The 18,404-nt window shown below is 38.2% G+C and overlaps 2 protein-coding genes across 3 annotated transcripts; one reads left to right on the plus strand and one right to left on the minus strand.

The window, feature by feature from the left end:
* Positions 1-38: 38 nt before the first annotated feature.
* On the minus strand, positions 39-10,074 carry LOC139947449 (synapse-associated protein 1-like). Its single transcript, XM_071945358.1, has 9 exons — positions 9,697-10,074; positions 8,811-8,905; positions 8,282-8,422; positions 7,414-7,553; positions 6,696-6,787; positions 5,981-6,049; positions 5,234-5,422; positions 3,811-3,860; positions 39-1,805 (listed from the first exon to the last, which is right to left on the minus strand). The coding sequence occupies exons 1-9, from the start codon at positions 9,947-9,949 to the stop codon at positions 1,704-1,706; spliced, it is 1,131 nt and encodes a 376-aa protein (XP_071801459.1). The 5' UTR covers positions 9,950-10,074; the 3' UTR covers positions 39-1,703.
* A 400-nt stretch (positions 10,075-10,474) lies between these two features.
* Positions 10,475-18,062, plus strand: LOC139946963 (small ribosomal subunit protein eS4-like). Of its 2 annotated transcripts, XM_071944757.1 has the most exons (7): positions 10,475-10,540; positions 11,882-11,959; positions 12,405-12,585; positions 14,601-14,698; positions 15,792-15,963; positions 16,678-16,788; positions 17,578-18,062. In XM_071944757.1, exons 1-7 carry the CDS (start codon positions 10,538-10,540, stop codon positions 17,715-17,717), a joined length of 783 nt encoding a protein of 260 aa, XP_071800858.1. In that variant the 5' UTR covers positions 10,475-10,537; the 3' UTR covers positions 17,718-18,062. The 2 variants fall into 2 exon arrangements, with proteins under 2 accessions (XP_071800858.1, XP_071800857.1); XM_071944756.1 differs by lacking the exon at positions 10,475-10,540 and having other exon boundaries at positions 11,876-11,959.
* The last annotated feature ends 342 nt before the right edge of the window (positions 18,063-18,404 follow it).

Below are 18,404 nucleotides of genomic sequence, written 5' to 3' on the forward strand. Positions count from 1 at the left end.
AGATCAACGACAAAGACCAAAAACCCAAAACTCATCAATATTGCTTCGTTTACAATATTTTATTTGTTAAAATTACACCACCTGATATGGGAAAATAAGAAAATCTACAAACAAAAAAGTTTTGTTTTTTCAAATTCCTCATAATTTAAAGATCCCGGTATTTTAAAAGAAATAATACATGCTGTATTAACAGTTCTATTTACATGTCAACTAACCAACTCCCAAACTCTATCTAAACATAAGTCACCTTAATTATAAACCTTTTTAAACTGATGCAACTATACATTTTGGTTAAATAAATGGGGGAAGAGATATAAGATTAAATGTTACTGTAATATAAAATGGAATTCTTGAACAACCATATGTGATTAACTGCATTTCAAACACATAAATCAGTCACGACAGATAACTCTAACTGTTGTAATAACTAAAATGTCAAACATATCTGCCAATCAGGTAGCCCCTACTCAAACGAAAAATTTAAAGACAGTTTTTGAATGTTTTTTTCCAATGATGAGACTTCATGTAGCACCTATAAGGGTGTACAAGGTGCTGTGGCACATTCAGCATCCACTGCCAGAAACACCAAGGCAAACCCCCTTCTCTTTTCGTGTAACTGGGTTCTTTTACCACGATTACAACCAGGCTCCTAGTGGATGATACCCATGCCTAAGTTGGAAAGTAGAAATCATAAAGCAAAGTCTTTCTAAGCCTGGCACCTTCCTCTTTCCGTTTTGACAAATACAAATGCATGCCAGCGATTCTTTTTCTGCTAACCAGTTTTAGATTTTAAAACTTTGTGGTGCTTGTCTAGGATATTTTGATTGAGCCACTGAACAAAATTAACAATAACGCTTAGCAAACAAATTGTAACAGCTAAAATACATTGTGTTATGTACAATTTGTGACCGGTTTCTCTGTATACAATATTTAATCAGCAGATTAATTGTATAAGCTATTTTTTTTTTAGCAGTTTGTTAAAAGAAAAGGTTTAGATTGATCAATCTGCTAAAAGCTCACTGATAGTCAGCTACATACCAGAACCAATCATCTGGGGAAACATTTTCATCTAAAGTCATGAAAAAGATGCCAGTAAATCACTAATGTTTAGCAATCGCAACAAGCCAGATATAAACAAGCACAAAATCTCTGATGAAAAGTTTGTCAGCGTTTTCTCTCAAGTATGACCACAGACTTTGATGAAATATTTGTCCCCTGGGGTTTACTACTTGGTGTATGAAATCAAAAAGTTGCATCCTCTTGAGGTAATTCCTGCCGCTTCCCAGGTTGTATCGTAAACTGGGTTGAGATCCCCAGCAACCTGGCAGCTAAAGGTTGAATGGTTTAGCTCAATGTTACCCCTAAACAAAGATAGGGAATTTTTTCTTGGATCAAACCAAAATTATTTAAAATGTACCCATTCAGTGACATTGTTAACAGCCAAACACTTGGTGACAGACTCTGCTCTGTAATCTTAGCCCAATGTCATAGAGCTGCTTAAGCTAAAAATAATGCTTAAAAATGTTCTGCTAAGCAAAATTGAGCAAATGGTACATGTGAGATGGTAGGTTGGCTGGTAACCTTTTTCTGGTAAGCATTATATTGTTTTGCTCAGCATTTTTGTGAGCTCTATAAAGTTGGGCCTAGTTCGTAGTGACGTGACGATAAATTATTGAATGTTTGGTGGACTGACTCTGGATGAATTATTTTGTCTCTGGCGTGCCCTCGTCTTCCAACATCTGATCAATCTCTCGTTCCCATTCCTCGTTGTCGACTGTGTCCTCTTCCTCAACAACTTCATATTCCTGTATGCGGGAGTAAAAGATAATAATAAAATTATAATACTAGGTTCTTATATAGCGCTTTATCACACCACTAGGGGCCTATCATAGAGCTCAGTATTTTGTCCTGCAAGGTGTGTGGAGCTACATTTTAAAGTATGAGACCAAGGGTGGATTTCATAAAGAGTTAGGACTAGTCTTATCTCGAGTTAGGACGAGTTACTAGTCCTAACTTAGGACTAGCTGTACGTTTTTGATATCTCTTAGGTAGGACTAGTCCTAACTCTTTGTGAAATCGACCCCTATTCCTTTAAAGCACCATGTAATGGGTTAACAAGGTGCTGTTGGCGCAATAGGCTGCTGATCAAGCCAGAAACACCGAAGCGAACCCCTTCCCTTTTCGATAAGTGTACTGGGTTCTTTTCACATGGGTTTAACAACACATAGGACCACCAGCTCTCATCCTATCCCAAGGTTGAAGCATCATATAAAATGCGTTGCTTACGGACACAGGTGTCACGACTAGGACTCGAACCCTGGAACTTAAATACAAGTGAAAATTCACAGAAATTCTTAAAGGCACCTGGAAATAGGATTTTTTTCCTTTTAAACATAAGAGTATATGTTTATTAACAATAAAACATTTTTTGAGTAATTGTTTGTCACGATTTATATGTTAAAAAAATTAATTAAGTGACTGGGGGGGTTGACTCTGCCTACCCCTTTTGTGACGTAGGAAAAGGAAGACTTTGCCTCGATGCGTAGATAAACACACGTGAAAAAGTACATGTAATTCTAAGACGTGAGTTTGTACGCTGCGAAAAAGTTTTTTTTCTGGCATTTTTCCGGCAATGCCGACTAGGTGTATTGCTGCTGGATGCAGGAAAACAACTAAAGATGGGGTCAGTCTTCATCTGTTTCCTGCAGATCCCAAGTATAGGCGGTTGTGGGCTGCGAAAGTCAGATTAACTAGAGCAAAGTGGTCCGGTCCGACGTCTTTTTCAGTGCTGCAGCGTACACTTAGAGCCGTCGTGCTTCGAATCCTGGATACACAACTCATTTGACATGACGAGAAGAGCCATTCTTAAACACGACGCCGTCCCAACAATTTTCTAGCTAGTGGGAAGTCGAAGAAGGTATCTGAAAGACGTGACGAACTCAGAGGAGCATTTGCTAAACGTGAAAAAATTCGGGTAAGTTTGAACTTTGAGGGTATGTTTTTAGCTTTTGCCAAGTGACACGATTTTGTGTTGGTACCGCATGCGATTCACCGTGCGTGCAGGTCCTATGTGACCGTCCGCCCATTATACAGCAGCCATAATGTGTGCGTGCAGTCTGCTCCGTGGCCGTATTTCTATAATAATACGTAGGCAGACCTACATCTTACAACCCATTTGGTCACTAAAAAGTTGCATAGTTAAATAAAAATAGCAGCAATAGCTTTTGTAAAAACCACTAGGCGTTCAACATGTTCAAGTTTCAATGTACGTATGTGTGTAAAATCATGTCTAAATTTGTTTTGATGTGCCATGTTCCCAGACGTAATGTACGGGGGCCCGACTACAAATTTTATCTCCAAATATCGCGCCTTGAAATACGTCACGAACAGCGCCCTCTCGGGTCGGGGCCTACTCATATATTTGTAAATACAATCAAAACTAAGATTTTTAAACCTTAGTTAATTTTTATTCACATTCCTCTCATAAAAACACATATTTTAGTGACAAAAGCTTTATTTTAAAAAAATACCACTTCCAGGTGACTTTAACTAATAGTTCAAAAGAGTACATGTTTGAATGTAACAGTCTTGAATACCAGAAGATGGTCAGAGCACACTGACCAAAACTTGAAGCAGTACAAATTGGTTCTTTTTAGAGCTACTACTACTCACAAAGAGATTTTAAATGGTGTCTCGTTGCAAACCTCACTTACTTAGTATTGAATACGCTAATACTTTGTATCAAAAACGATTTTTTGTTTTTTTAAATAGATCACGTTGTGTGAGTATTTGAGAACAATCTGCACTTACTTGTAGTTCTTGTTGCAGCTCCTTCTCCCATTCAGGCACCTCCTCTTCAACTGAAAAGAAAAAATAACAAAATCTTAAACTCAACCAGCAATGCAGATTATTACAGCCAACTTGAGAAACAAAATGAGACATTCTTGCAAAATCAGAAAAAATGCAAACGTAAAACATTCCTCAACCCCACGATGACAATAAAAGAAACAGCATTGTAACGAGTCTTTCAAAATTGACCAACAAGTCGCATCCAAGTTCCATCTAATTTTGCAAGAACACCTCAAAACTACAGCAGAAAGGCATTTTGAAAAGTAAACATAACAGGTGAAAAGAAAGGAAAAACAAAATGGGCGTGGTTTTTCAAACACTCTGAGCATGTCAATTTCCGCATGCCACTTTCTGTGTCCATGCAGCTCAGATTATACTGTACCAGGCATTGGCTCAATGGGTGCTAAAGGCCCCCTGTGTATGCGAGACAGTTTAATGGAACAGAAGTACTGGAACAGAAGTACAATGAGCCTGGGTACCTGACCTGGATGGGAGCAATGGAGGCAGTGGTGTCAACTTAGGACCTTTTTCAAATCTGAGCCCAATTTCATAAAGCTGCTTAAGCACAAAATGTAGCTAAGCACTACATTAATATGCTTACCAGAATAAGGCTACCAGGCAAACTACCATATCAATGTACAATTAATGGCTGGTATCCTGCTCATTTCTGCTTAGCAGATAATTGTTGAGCAAAACTTTCTGATTAGGTAGCTCTATGAAATTGGGCCCCAAGCATGGGCTCCTGCTGGCTCCCTTCTTGATTTTGATTAAGTGTGGATCTTGCTCAGTGTTTCAATATCAAGCCTGGAGCCAGAGCAGGGGCCAAGCCAAGGTTTGGAAACAACTCTTGATTTAAAATGATTTTTTGGCTGGAGTGGCTGACTTGGACCTGGCTGAAATGGCCTAATCAAACTGGAAATGTAACCCGCTAACCCCACTGGCAGATTCAACTTCCGACTAAATCTTTTTGGAGGGGGAATCCGTTAGAGTCCACAGGGCTTGTAGCTCAAAATGTTAAATGGACCAAAATTTTGTTCATGAGACCAAAATTGATATGAAAAACGAAAAAAAATATCTACACATTTTAGTATTTAAACTGTTTTAACTTGGCAAGCACACATAGAGAAGATTTATCTCATTTGTCATAGGTAGACATTGTTCAACAGAATACTCAACAGAATCAAACAAATTTTTTATTCAGACTGAAAGTCCACATTTGAACAAAAACACAGCACCACCGGACTTGTACAGTCATGAGTTTATAGGCCCAATGCTAACGTCATTGGCCCTTGGCATGTGATCCAGTGTAAAGTTTGAGCCCTGTTATCGTCCATATACACTCCCAACATTACATCATTAACTTCCAGAGGCTATCCTTACTCACCTTTACTTTGCTCCTCCTTGGTTTCCATGCCAAGCTGCTTGAACCCTTTCTGGATCTCGGCCTGGTCGATCTCTGAGACGAAGGCGTCGCTGGCGAACTCAGCCCCAGGGGGACTGGATGGTACATCATCATCATGGGGGGATGACGGCGACGACGGTTCAACTGATATATCTACGGGTTTGGATTTATCTGATGGCAGAGATTACGTGTAGTTTGTTTTACTGACAATTTTTGAAAACCAAGACATAAAAAATAAGTGCTATGAACAACTCAGGCCAGGATTCAAACCTACATTTTAAAGTCTCACTTGCTATATCTCAACATATGCATAAAATAACAAACCTGTGAAAATTTGAACTCAATTGCTCATTGAAGTTACGAGATAATAATGAAAGAAAAAACACCCTTGTCACACGAAGTTGTGTGCTTTCAGATGCTTGATTTCGAGACCTCAGATTCAAAATTTAGGTCTTGAAATCATATTCGTGGAAAATTACTTCTTTCTCGAAAACTACTCCACTTTAGAGGGAGCCGTTTCTCACAATGTTTTATACTAACAACCTCTCCCCATTACTCGTTAACAAGTAAGGTTTTATGCTAATAATGATTTTGAGTATTTACCAATAGTGTCCATTGCCTTTAAGATAATTACATGATGTTACCCCAAACATCGCTAGACTGTAATCCCACCATGCAAAGTTTCAAATCCTACTAATAACAATTAAAAGTAATTGATTATGACCTTACCTTTGATACCCTCTGAGGGTGAGTCGTCCGTTTTGTTACTTGATGTTGATCCAGTATCACTTGAATTGCCTTTTAGTAAATGAAATACAAAGTACAAACAATACGTCAGTGACACAAGAGTAAAAGTCGTCATGATCAAAGCAGTTCTGTGGTTGTACATTATACAATTGTTGCACGCTGTGACAAGGTCCATGGCTTTTTGTACACCCGATGGGGCAAATGGCACCCGAGGCGAAGCCGAGGGTGCAACGTGCCCCCGAGGGTGTACAAAACTCATGGACCCAAAATCACAGCATGCAACAATTGTTTTGTTATACCTTGGTAACATGATTATTCCTCTTCTCAAAGGGGTATGCATAGTATGCATAGTTTAATAAGCAGATGAACAGTGGTGCAAATAAGAAACAATTCTTCACTGTTCCCTCGAACCCGCGGCTGTTTCGTACTAAGCGCCTGCAGTTGACCAACGCTGGGAACGATCAAGAATGTACACCGGTTAACAAAACTCATGTTACCCGCTGCACTTGTTGCTCGCAAATGATTGGTTCTCGACCAATCAACTTCACAATACCGAGGTATAACAAGTAAGTATGAACACAGTTACTGCATATGACTATGTACATGCCTCCTTTAATATGATACAGTGGAAGAGCGCATGCATGCAGAAACAAAATGATGAACAAGAGTAAACAATTTTGTTTGTTATTTACTGTACCTGAAGAAGCGGCTAGTGACGTCAACTGTGACGACTGTTTGATCAGAGAAACTCGGTAGAAATAATTCCTCCAGAAATTCTCTTCAATAATTCTGCAGTGAGATGACAAAAGGTCATTGGTTATTGTTAAAAGACACTGGACACTATTGGTAATTGTCAAAGACCAGTCTTCTCACTTGGTGTATCTCAACATGTGCATAAAATAACAAACCTGTGAAATATTGAGCTCATTGGTCGTCGAAGATGCGAGATAATAATGAAAGAAAAAAACACCCTTGTCACACAAAGTAGTGTGCCTTTAGATGGTTGATTTCGAGACTTCAAATTCTAAATCTGAGGTCTCGAAATCAAATTCGTGGAAAATAACTTCTTTCTTGAAAACTATGTCACTTCAGAGGGAGCCGTTTCTCACAATGTTTTATACCATCAACCTCTCCCCATTACTTGTCACCAAGTAAGGTTTAATGCTTATAATTATTTTGAGTAATTACCAATAGTGTCCACTGCCTTTAAAGAGGTAATTTTGCCCAGTCCCAGCGACCTTAAAACATGTATTATAACAAGGGTTGACTGTACATGGCAGATACATGCTTGACCATTTCATAATGAAAACAAACACTTGCATACAAAATGAGTGAGGGTGCATTCCAGGGGTTTTCCTGATGGGCAAGATAATACAAAACGACTAAACAAATTTTAAGACGCTTAAATTGCTTACGCTTTTGGCACAAGGTCAAATCTCATCTTCTTCAAATTTGTATCTTCTTGAAGGGTTGCCAGGGCGACAGGAAACGAACTTGCAAAATCAAACTGGAACTGCACCCCGGCGGGTGGGTTTCTTAGAAAATTCCTCTTGTCCTGGTACAAGATAAAACACAAAGAAAACGAACAATCTATTAGGTTAAAAGGTAATACCAGAAATATGAAGTTCATTTTTTAACGAGTTGCGAAGGTTCAGTAACAACTCTGAACTTAGTTCAACAACAAACATACCTTAAAGAGAAGGTATCATTTGATTATCACTTTTAAAGGTGTAGCTTGGTTAGAAGCCTACTGCAGCTTTCGGTAGTATTAAAATATTTCAAGAAACATTTCACTTTAAAGTAATGTGGTTATAATGTAAAAAAGTGCATGTAAAACAGGGCCCAATTTCATGGCTCTGCTTATACTGCCAATCTTGCCCGTATTCATTTTAAATGCAATTTCATTGCTGGCTGTGTTTAGCCAAGAATGCCTAGTAAGTCTGTGGAGTACGCATTCACACAAGCAAAATTCCCTGCTAACCTGTGAAATACGCTTGATGTAAGTGATTCCCTGCTTTGGTAGGAGCCGATTCTTCGCTTGCAGTAAGCAGCAATGGAATTGGGTACAGTACATGTCCCAATTTCATAAAGCCTGTAAGCACAAAAACTTGCTTAGCACAGAATAGTATTGCTTTGCAGAAACAGAATACCAGCCAAGGTGGCTGGTGCCCAACTCAATGTTTGCTTAGCAAAGAAAATTGTTAATAAGCAATATTTTATAGGTTTATGAAGCTGGGCCCAGGGGTTATCAAGTGGTAGGCCTACAAGTGTAATTGTCTTTACCTGAGACAGGGCCATGATTTGTTCTTTCATCTGGTCCTCTTCATTGTAACCGACCCAAGGCGGTACTGCTGCCTCAGCTCTCTTGGAATGCTTCTCTTTCACAAACTTGTCTTGCTCCTTCTTGAAGTCGCCAACGATGGTCTGGGAGGAAATAAAAAGTCAAGATTATCTTTTAAAACAAAAGAATGCATATTATTAGTACAGGCTACCACCAGTGGCTGCAGTCACTGGAACAAATTTGAAAGGGTTCCAGAGAGAGCAATGTCAGCTATAAGAGGGATGGAGCTTCTGATCTCTCTCAGGACAAATTGACAATATCAACAATATCATAGCTTCTTTTGAGCACAATCTTGACAGCACACAGACTCTAGAGAAACAGATTTTACATACTGAGATTTTAACTACATTTAACAAGTTTGAAATTGACAATTTGGACTTTACCAGCTTTTAAAAAATTTCATCAGTTTTTTCACCCTGTTTTTAGATCAATGGTATTCTGGATTCCTAATCACATCACCATCATGCATACCTTTTCCTCCACTGTTTTCTGAATAATTGTGGCTGTTTTAGCAGCTGTCTCCGTCACCTTTTTGGTCCCTTCTTTTGCAAAGTTGTACAAGTAACCTGTTTTTTAAAAAGGGTACGAGGAACATGAACCTTGGATGATCAACATTAACAAAGTACATTTATATAAAACAAATTCAATCAATGTTTTGTTTGAGGTGCTATAAAACAGACATGACAGATGCTGTCAAATTTTTGTAATGTTAAATTTATTGAATAAAATTATCACCTTTTGTTCATTTTTTCGTATTCATTCATCACAATACATCATATTCGTAGCCGGCCCATAACAAATCCTCTTAACAATCATTAAAATATTATTACACCACAACAAACTTGGTATTAATTATTAAATTAATACTCATGAGGGAAATTGAGAAACTGGGTAAATTTTGAACCTGCAACCTCCTGACTAACATTTAAACAATAAGAACATGAACACACATAGTTGCGATAACGTAACCCTCCTCCCGACGGCCGGAAGGAGGAGGGTTACGTTATCCCAACTAGAACACGCACTACGCAGAGGTTGCCTTTTTCTGGTTGCAGGTTCACTTCCACCTTCCAGTTCTCTTGTAAATATTTCTTTACCATGTCAACCCATTATTTATTAAACACAACACTCAAATCATGATTGTTAAATTATCATATTATAAGAACACGTAGTTGCATTTTTTGTTTCCAAGCACTGCCATTTTATGGATCTACAACATGAAATAAATCAAAACATGATATTATTATTAAATCACGATAGGCCTAATTCTAATTAATTGATATGAACTGGTGATTGATTTTAATGATGTATTTTTTTTTTTTTTTTTTTACAATATATCTTCTCTTGTCAAACTTACTTCCCCATTCCTTGGCTGAACTAAGAGCTGCTTCTGCTGTGATTTGAACCTCTGGTTTTATCGAAGGTGTTTCAGGTTCCTCTGTAGTTTCTGTCTCGGAACCCGACGGGGTGCCCTCCTTCACCTTTTCTTCGTCAGCTGCTGCTGCTCCATCACTTTTGTTCGCAACATCATCGTCAACACTTTTCCCCGATTCTTCAGGTGTTTTCTCCTCCGTTTTACCCCCTCCCCACCAACTGTTCAACATCTCCATAACCCCAACTGTCGGCTGTGATCATGAACTTGATTCCAGAACAAATGTTGAGCCAGGAAATTCACAAAATAATTCACAATTTTGGCAATCGTCACGTCGTCTTTCATTCATTCAGTCATCCCCCATCGTCGAATTTAATGTTTTTCTACAGAAGGTCAAGGGTTAACTTCTTTGTTGACGATCATTGACTAATGCTTCCGGTTGGGTTTTTAGTACTTCCGGATGTTCGTTTGTTGTCGGAAAATCATGGAGCTATATAAAAAAAATTAACAAATTACAAAAAAGTCAGTTTACCCCTTACAATCTTTATAAAGCTTTAACATTCTTCAATTGATTTTTTTAAGTTACTATTTTTTTTTTTTTTTTTTTAAGTTACTATTTTTCCTGAGATTCTCCTCGAAAAAAGGCAACGAAGGGGAACGAACCCTTGTACCACCTCGTCCCCGAGGGCTGACTCACAGTTGGTCTAAGATACAGTGGGGTCGAGGAAAGCCAGGACGCAATTTTCCATGCAGTCGGGATTTCCTATTTATGGTTACGAGGTGAAAATTGCATTGTGGGACGGTCTCTTTCGTTGGAATTGCCAACATGGTGGGTGACTTTCTAAAATTGTTCATAAAATAAATCCTTTCCATCGGACATATTATAAAATGAGAAAATTTACGTGAAAGGTTTTAATGTAAACTTGAATCTCTATAGTTCATAATGGTGCTTTTATTTTGTATGTTATGTGTATGGAAACATATTTAATCTGCTGTGAAATTTCGTTAATGTTCAATGTCTGCCATAATTATTGTACATCATTGGGATTCATGTTTTGAGTTTACCTTTTATTAGCCAAGTACGTTACATGTTTGATGTTAGACTGTGTATTTTGAGGGCTTACAATAGTAGTGTATAATCGGTCAATAAATTCAATTAGTTGACCGTACCGACTGTTTGTAAATGAACAATTTACTTCACTTTGATTTATATAAAAAAGTCATAAAATAGAAATGACATGACTGATCTCAATCAAATTTGCTGGACCCAATTTCATTTAATTAACTCATTGCAATGAATTATGACCTCGGAATTCTACACTACAGTGCATTAATTCTTAAAAAAAAAACAATTGAATCTAAAGTTGGCCATGTTGGCTCGCATCATTCTGTATCTGTAAAAATTAAAAGTTTATCGAGAGACAATCACAAAGTGGTGGTGTTCACTATGACACTATCCCCCCCTTTTTTTCACGAAATTGTTCTTATTTCCGAGGATTGTGAGTGCACGTTATTATTGCTGTCTACATTTCATTCAGCATGTTCAGGGTTTTATATAAATAATATTGTCGTCATCAGCATTTTTCGATCATTATAAACAAAAAGCTATTTAAAAATAAAACACTGAGTTGACTGAGGACTAGGCCTAATCAGAACTTTTTCATTTCAACGGTCCAGCTATTTTATTTAGTTCAGTTTTAAAAAGCATCCCTCGCCTCCCCAAATCAATAGGCATATGGGCTATGACAAATTTGTAGGTTGAAACTGTGTGTAAAAACAGGCAAACAAAATGCATCAATTGTTTTGGAACTGGCAAAAAATAAAACGCATCAATGCCATGGTTCAGGATGTAAGTTTTAATTAATGAATTCAAGACTCTGATTCCTGAAGTAAATAGAACAGTTTCACTGTTAATTAATAATTTTCAGTCGACCCTCGCTAAGTAAAGTGAGCACTAAAAAGAGGTTGTCCTGAACCTCATTGCTACCTTGCATTTCTTTGTTTTGCTGTCCTCCGATATATTACAGCATTCTTTTTATAAAGAGTAACTTGGCCAGTCCCAGCGATTTGATCTGCATTTAATATGGATCAGAAATCAGTGTAGGAGCGAGGCAGAAACACTTGGTTTAAAATCCCCTAATGAATTCATCTTTTTATTTTGTAAATGCAGGCACGTGGACCCAAGAAGCATTTGAAGCGCCTTGCGGCACCCAAGCATTGGATGCTGGACAAACTCACTGGTGTCTTTGTAAGTAAATTTCACAGTTAAGCTGAAGAGTTATTTTGAAACAGAAACATTGTTTTTCTTGTTTCTAACTACTTGGAATGAATAATTTTGATGTAATTTTTGTTTTAATTTTCAGCAACTATTCAAAATGTGGCTAAAACCCCCGAGAGCCACAACCATTAAAAATCTCAACAATGAATTGAGGAAAACAGTACTGGAGGAAAATGATGCAAGAGAACAGTACCCTTAAAACAATCTAGATGTACCCGCTGTTTGTGATCTTAGGCCTCAGACACTTTTCCTCTTAAGGGGCACTTCTGTGAGGAAAATGCTTTTTTTTTATCAAAAACCTTTGCAAAGGGCACTACAGCAAAAGCTCAGGGCACCACAGTTTTTGGTGTGGGTTAACTCCAGGCCGTTTATCTTATTGTCTAACAAAATGAATCTTTTTATTGCCTCCCTACAGGCTCCAAGACCTTCCACCGGCCCCCACAAGCTGCGAGAATGCCTTCCGCTGATCGTGTTCCTGCGTAACCGTCTGAAGTATGCCTTGACTTACGACGAGACCAAGAAGGTGACGATGCAGAGGCTGATCAAGATTGACGGCAAGGTACGCACCGACATCACTTACCCAGCAGGATTCATGGGTAAGTACTCAAATCATCTTTTTGGTTGTTTGTTAATGACAGGCCTGATACTTCACGGAGGCATGAAGGTGATTGCCTCCATTTTCCCTGGTCGTTGCCTTGTGCCCTTGAAATGCTCATGTAGAAATTTGTAACTTCCTTAAAGGGTGCCCTTGCCCAAGGAGAAAGTGCCTTGTTTCTAAAAAGAAGCATACAGGAAGTCATATTTCAATCTTTCTTTTAAATCGGGAAATTTGCCGCAATCCATTTTCAGAGCTGAACAATTAAAGGAACACGTTGCCTTGGATCGGACGAGTTGGTCTATAAAAAGGGTTTGTAACCGTTTTTTTATACAATGCATATGGTTGGAAAGATGTTTTAAAAGTAGAATACAATGATCCACACACGTTTGCCTCGAAATTGCGTGGTTTTCCTTCTACTGCGCGAACTAACACGGTCGGCCATTTATGGGAGTCAAAAATTTGACTCCCATAAATGGCCGACTGTGTTAGGCGACGAGGTAAAAGGAAAACCGTACAATTTCGAGGCATGTTTGTGTGGATCATTGTATTCTACTTTTACAGCATCTTTCTACCTGTATACATTTTATAACAAACGCTTTTCAAAGACCAACTCGACCGATCCAAGGCAACGTGTTCCTTTAATAACATTACAGATGTGATACTTTGCAGGCCTGGAATTTTTATCTTTGAGAGGGCAATGCCATTTTAATTTTGCTGAGACACTTCCATTGGAAATTCTCAAAGTCTGTGGAAAACTTTGTGTTATGTTTTGTTTTTGTTTTGTTTTTGGTTTTACTGCGCCTTGAACACCCAGCAGGGTGGATATGTGCGCATTATAAGTCTTATTATTATTATTTATTATTTAAGGGGCACCAAGGCAAAACAAACGGGGTTAACTTAGACCATGTGCTCTGTGGCCTCCGTGTAATTCCAATGCTGCCTTGTTTTTGTGAGGGCAGGGCAGTTTTTTTTTCACAGCTGAGGGCACATAGCTAGGGGAGAAAGAAACCTAAAATTCCAGAGCATTTTTCTCTTGCATCTGTGAAGTATCGGGCTGAAAGCCATTTGATATTTTGGCTGTGTCTGATTTATCGACTGAGCTTATTTTGTTACTTTTTACACCACACACATTGTTGTGGGTAAAAATACACAGGACAGAGGTAAACATAAGAGGATCTGTAGGTTTTTTTTCTAAAAAAGACAACATTTTGGAAGAAAAGTCACATATAGTTGGACTTTTTTAGATTTGCAGATCTGCTTTTTATTAAGATAGGAGAGCAAGAGTTTTAAGGCCCATCGAAGGCTCTGTAGCCTTGACTATGGCTACCGAGGTCAAATGAGGCCTAAAATCAAACCCCACTTTCCCACAGGTCGCTAGACAGGAATCTTACACCACCCAGTCTTAGCATCACCCAGGGAAAGAACACTAGCAATTATTTAACTCAAGAGAGATATTTGTCTTACATCATTCTAACTTCCTTTTCTTTGTTTTATTTCTTTTTTATTAAACAAAACATGTTTTGGAGATGTAGGGGGTTCTTGCAGTGACTGTTTTTATTTTTTTTTATTTTTTTTACTATGCAATTACCTTAATTTTATACTTAAACTTGTTGTTTTTTGGGTTAAAAGGCGAACATGTTTATAGATGTTAAGTTTGCATCCGGGTCTTTCGGGGATACAGAATATTATTTGATTTTACCTTCACACCGATGTGTGTAAGCACTGTACACTCAGTACTTTCCTGAGTTATATGAAACAATATCACAATCCGGTGTCACAACCATTTTTGGCACTTGTCTACCTTCATGTTAGCTGTTTTTCAAAAAAGTGAAATTTTTTAATGAACCTGTAATCACCTGCATGATTTTTGTTTCATCATGTGAAAGGACATACAGGCATACTAAACTAAAAAATTAAGTTTAACTCTCAAAATCCATTCAAAAATTTGGGGGAAATCTGATGTTATTTATTGGACATCGTTTTGACTGATTTTGTTATTTTGATTTCTTCTAGATGTGATCTCCATTGAGAAGACTAATGAGAACTTCCGTCTCATCTACGACGTGAAGGGACGCTTTGCTGTTCACCGCATCGGTAATGATGAAGCCAAGGTGAGAAAAAGAATAGTAGCAGAGGTTTAGAACCTGAAGTCACTTGATGGAAATCAAAGTATGATGCAGAGGTTTTTAACTAGCAATATTAACACGGCTAGGCCTGATTTTTGATCATTTTACTGAGACAAAGTTAAAAGAAAAATGCAACCTACCAACTTGGATAGGGCCACTAAATCGTCTAATAGGGAAAACACTTTTGACTGATAAAATTGTTCTAAATGTGCCTATATTGCAACAGGGCTCAAATTTGTGGGGAAAATTCACAACACCACAGGGCTTGTTGGTTACAATTTTTACTGGACAAGCACTTACTTTATAAGACCAGAATCCTGTGTACATTTAAACATGACCACAAAAAATCCACTTGACTTGACAAAGCAAAATGTATAACTGTCTCGGGTGTTAATAAATATTAATAAGTATTAAAGTTGATTGCGACTTGTTTTTACAATTTCAAGGACAAAATCTATCAATGTCTCAACTCAAATAAAATTAAGCTGACAGAAATTTCTTAAAAATTTTTGTTTTACGTCAAGGCCCATCGAAGGCTCTGTAGCCTTTACTATGGCTACCGAGGTCAAATGAGGCCTAAAATCAAACCCCACTTTCCCACAGGTCGCTGGACAGGAATCTTACACCACCCAGTCTTAGCATCACCCAGGGAAAGAACAAATTTTTAACATGTCAACATTTGTTATGTTATGATAGACCCTGTGTTGTCTGATTAGATATTATAAGAAACCAGGGGCGGTGTTTTCTTCTTGTAAGAGCAAGGTAGTTTTTCCACAGTAAAGTAAAGGGCACCTCTATCAGGGGAATGTATATTTGTAGCCAAGGATTAAAGGAATACCTTGGCAATTATTATGGGCATTCAGGCGATTGCCTCTCTTGCTTCCATTAAGTGGCGTGCCTAAAATTCCAACGAGCAGTCATCATACTTGGTATTACCTTTTGGCAAAGGTCTCAAGGCAGGTGTCCTCAAGTTCTTAGGCGTAATTCTCATTTTTATTTTTCAATATTTGAGATGGTTAACATGCTCAAGCAGATCATATTAGTTTAGTTAATGAACTTTGTTGATTTCTTTATGCAGTACAAGCTGTGCAAAGTGCGCAAGGTTTGGACTGGCCCCAAAGGAATCCCATACCTAAGCACCCACGATGCTCGCACCATCCGGTACCCTGACCCCCTCTGCTGTACAAATGACACCGTGAAGGTAGACATCAATACGGGACGCATCACAGACTACATCAAGTTTGAGACTGGTAAGCTTTAATGCACATTTGTGTGCAGTTGTAATGTTTTGTTATGTTATGTGTTTTGTGTATTGATGTGTATTTTCTCTAATTATTGAGAGTCATTAGGGATGTCATGAAATTTCCAGCTTTGGATTTGACAAAGTTGTATCTATTCTATTCTATTGTGTTTTCCAAGATATTTACGTAGAAAACAAAATTGAATACTTTTCTACGCAAAAGAATAACGGGGATAGATTTGCAAAAATTTGGCTGGTAAACTGTATCTGTTAAAAATATGATTTATCTTAAGTGAACAACATGTAGGCACTGGTTTCATTTTGCAGTTTGTTAATCTGTGTGTCAGGCAAACCCCAAAATAAGCTGTTACAACAATCGTGCTAGTCGCAAAAGCATGGATAATTTTTTATACCATATAAAACTGTAGGTTCCGTGTGTTGGGTAATGCACTCAAAAGAACCCAGTTATTGTCATGAGAAGGGGTTTCCTGCGTTGATTCTGGCAGTGGCTGCTAAATGTGCCGCAGCCACTTCAAACCCTTGAAAGGGTCTCATAATTCGTTAACTTTGAAACTTGTATTAAAAAGTGCTTCTCTTTTGTTCAAGCACTTTAGGCACCTTATTGGTGAATACGTGGGTTACAATTATAAAGACTCCAAAATTGTTATTATCATCAAAAAGGCAACCCAGATTGACAACCCCTTGTAATCATTATTTCTTGCAGGCAACCTGTGCATGATCACTGGAGGTCGTAATTTGGGGCGTGTAGGACTCGTCATGCATCGTGAGCGTCATCCAGGATCCTTCGATATTGTCCACGTCAAGGACTCTGCTGGTAAGAAAAACACCCTGTTTATTTAGCCTATAGCACCAAAGTACTCTTGAACATTGAGTTATTACTCCTTGGACAGGGCTGGGAAAGTCGCAAGAATCCTACTGGCCCGAGGCCAGTGATTTTGGTATCAGGCCAATAAACTCATGACTGGACAAGTCCGGTGGTGCTGTGTTCGAGTTCAGTCTGAGTTTACCCCCCAAAAAACAGATAAGAAAAATCTTCTGTTAGTGCTTTTGCAATTTCAAAAGTCAATTGTTAAACTGTGCAGCTGTTGATTTCACCAAACTCTTCCTAACTTAAGACTAATCTTAGGACTTAGGACGAGTCCCATCTCTGCACTGTAGCATGCACACCTTAAGATTAATCCTAAGTTAAGACGAGTTACTCGTCCTAACTCGAGTTACGATTGATCCTAGCGTTTCTAAAATCGACCGCAGGCATCTCATTTCTGGTCTTGTACACAAGATTTGTTTTCCACTTCAATACTTTAAGCCACAAGCCCTGTGGTCCCAATTGAGCCTTGTAGTTGTAGGTTTTGGAGAGCAATCAATAAGACATCTAGACTATTCATAGAAAATATTTTGTTATTAGTCTCCAGGTTCAATGTTTGCTAGTTTGTATTTGGCAAGTAGAAGGCTGGAAATCAATGGGTCTGTTTTGCGTATTCTGCAATTTTTTTGCAAATAAATACTCTATTGTAACTTTATTTGCAATTCAACTGATTTGTATGATAAACCATTGATGAAATGAAATAAAAAAGTTCTTCTTGCCCATTTTACCTGTCCGTAGGTCACACATTTGCCACCCGTCTGGCCAATGTGTTCATCATCGGCAAGGGCAACAAGTCTCTGGTCTCACTCCCCAAGGCAAAGGGAATCCGTCTCTCCATCGCCGAAGAGCGCGACAAGAGGATTGCTCAGCGTACCTAGATAAACCAACATCGCTCCGTACAGGCGAAACATGATCAGACTGAGTTCTTCTCCATTCCATACTATTTCAAACTGGACACAGTTGTCAGGTCATTTGAAATAATATATTACTTGACAATTGTCTCTTTTGTTGTATACTTATTTGGATTGGGGTTTGCTCATCAATCATCTGAGACTAACAGATTTCAAATTTGGGGGTGTGAGAAGACATCTACAGCAAACTAAATAGATTGGGCTTCTTAAAAAGTTAGGTGCCATGTGACAACACAATAATTGAATTCTCCAACAAGTGCAGACATCGCACAGTGTAAACATTAATAAAGCTATTATGTGAAAACACAGAAACACTCGACTCCTGTACTCCTTTGTTGTGTGTCATCGTTTTGATTGTTAACTTGTAAGAAAATCCTTTCAAATTTACAAGCCCTGAACTCTGTGAGGGCCAAGAAACTTATAATACACAGAGTCGCTTTACATTGAAAACTTAATTAGTGTCGGAGGAAACTTGTATTGTAGCAGTATGACTATATTGGGCTTCAGTTTCAAGTTGAAGGATTTGGCTCCTTTTTGTAACACAACACACACATTCATATTAAAGGAACACGTTGCCTTGGATCGATTGAGTTGGTCTTTGAAAAGCGTCTCGTAACCGTTTGTTATAAAATCGATATGGTTAGAAAGATGTAA

Source organism: Asterias amurensis, chromosome 14 (assembly GCF_032118995.1).
Source record: "Asterias amurensis chromosome 14, ASM3211899v1".
NCBI classification, from domain to species: domain Eukaryota; kingdom Metazoa; phylum Echinodermata; class Asteroidea; order Forcipulatida; family Asteriidae; genus Asterias; species Asterias amurensis.

Excerpts from the sequence above, each read along its gene's own strand:
- LOC139947449 (XM_071945358.1), bottom strand. The coding sequence starts at position 9,949 with ATGGAGATGTTGAACAGTTGGTGGGGAGGGGGTAAAACGGAGGAGAAA. Across the intron at positions 8,423-8,810 it reads AGAAAACAGTGGAGGAAAAG|ACCATCGTTGGCGACTTCAA; the intron begins GTATGCATGATG and ends ATTTCCTCCCAG. Across the intron at positions 3,861-5,233 it reads CAAGGAGGAGCAAAGTAAAG|TTGAAGAGGAGGTGCCTGAA; the intron begins GTGAGTAAGGAT and ends TTTTCTTTTCAG.
- LOC139946963 (XM_071944756.1), top strand. The coding sequence starts at position 11,876 with ATGCAGGCACGTGGACCCAAGAAGCATTTGAAGCGCCTTGCGGCACCC. Across the intron at positions 14,699-15,791 it reads TCGGTAATGATGAAGCCAAG|TACAAGCTGTGCAAAGTGCG; the intron begins GTGAGAAAAAGA and ends TTCTTTATGCAG. Across the intron at positions 16,789-17,577 it reads CCACGTCAAGGACTCTGCTG|GTCACACATTTGCCACCCGT; the intron begins GTAAGAAAAACA and ends ACCTGTCCGTAG.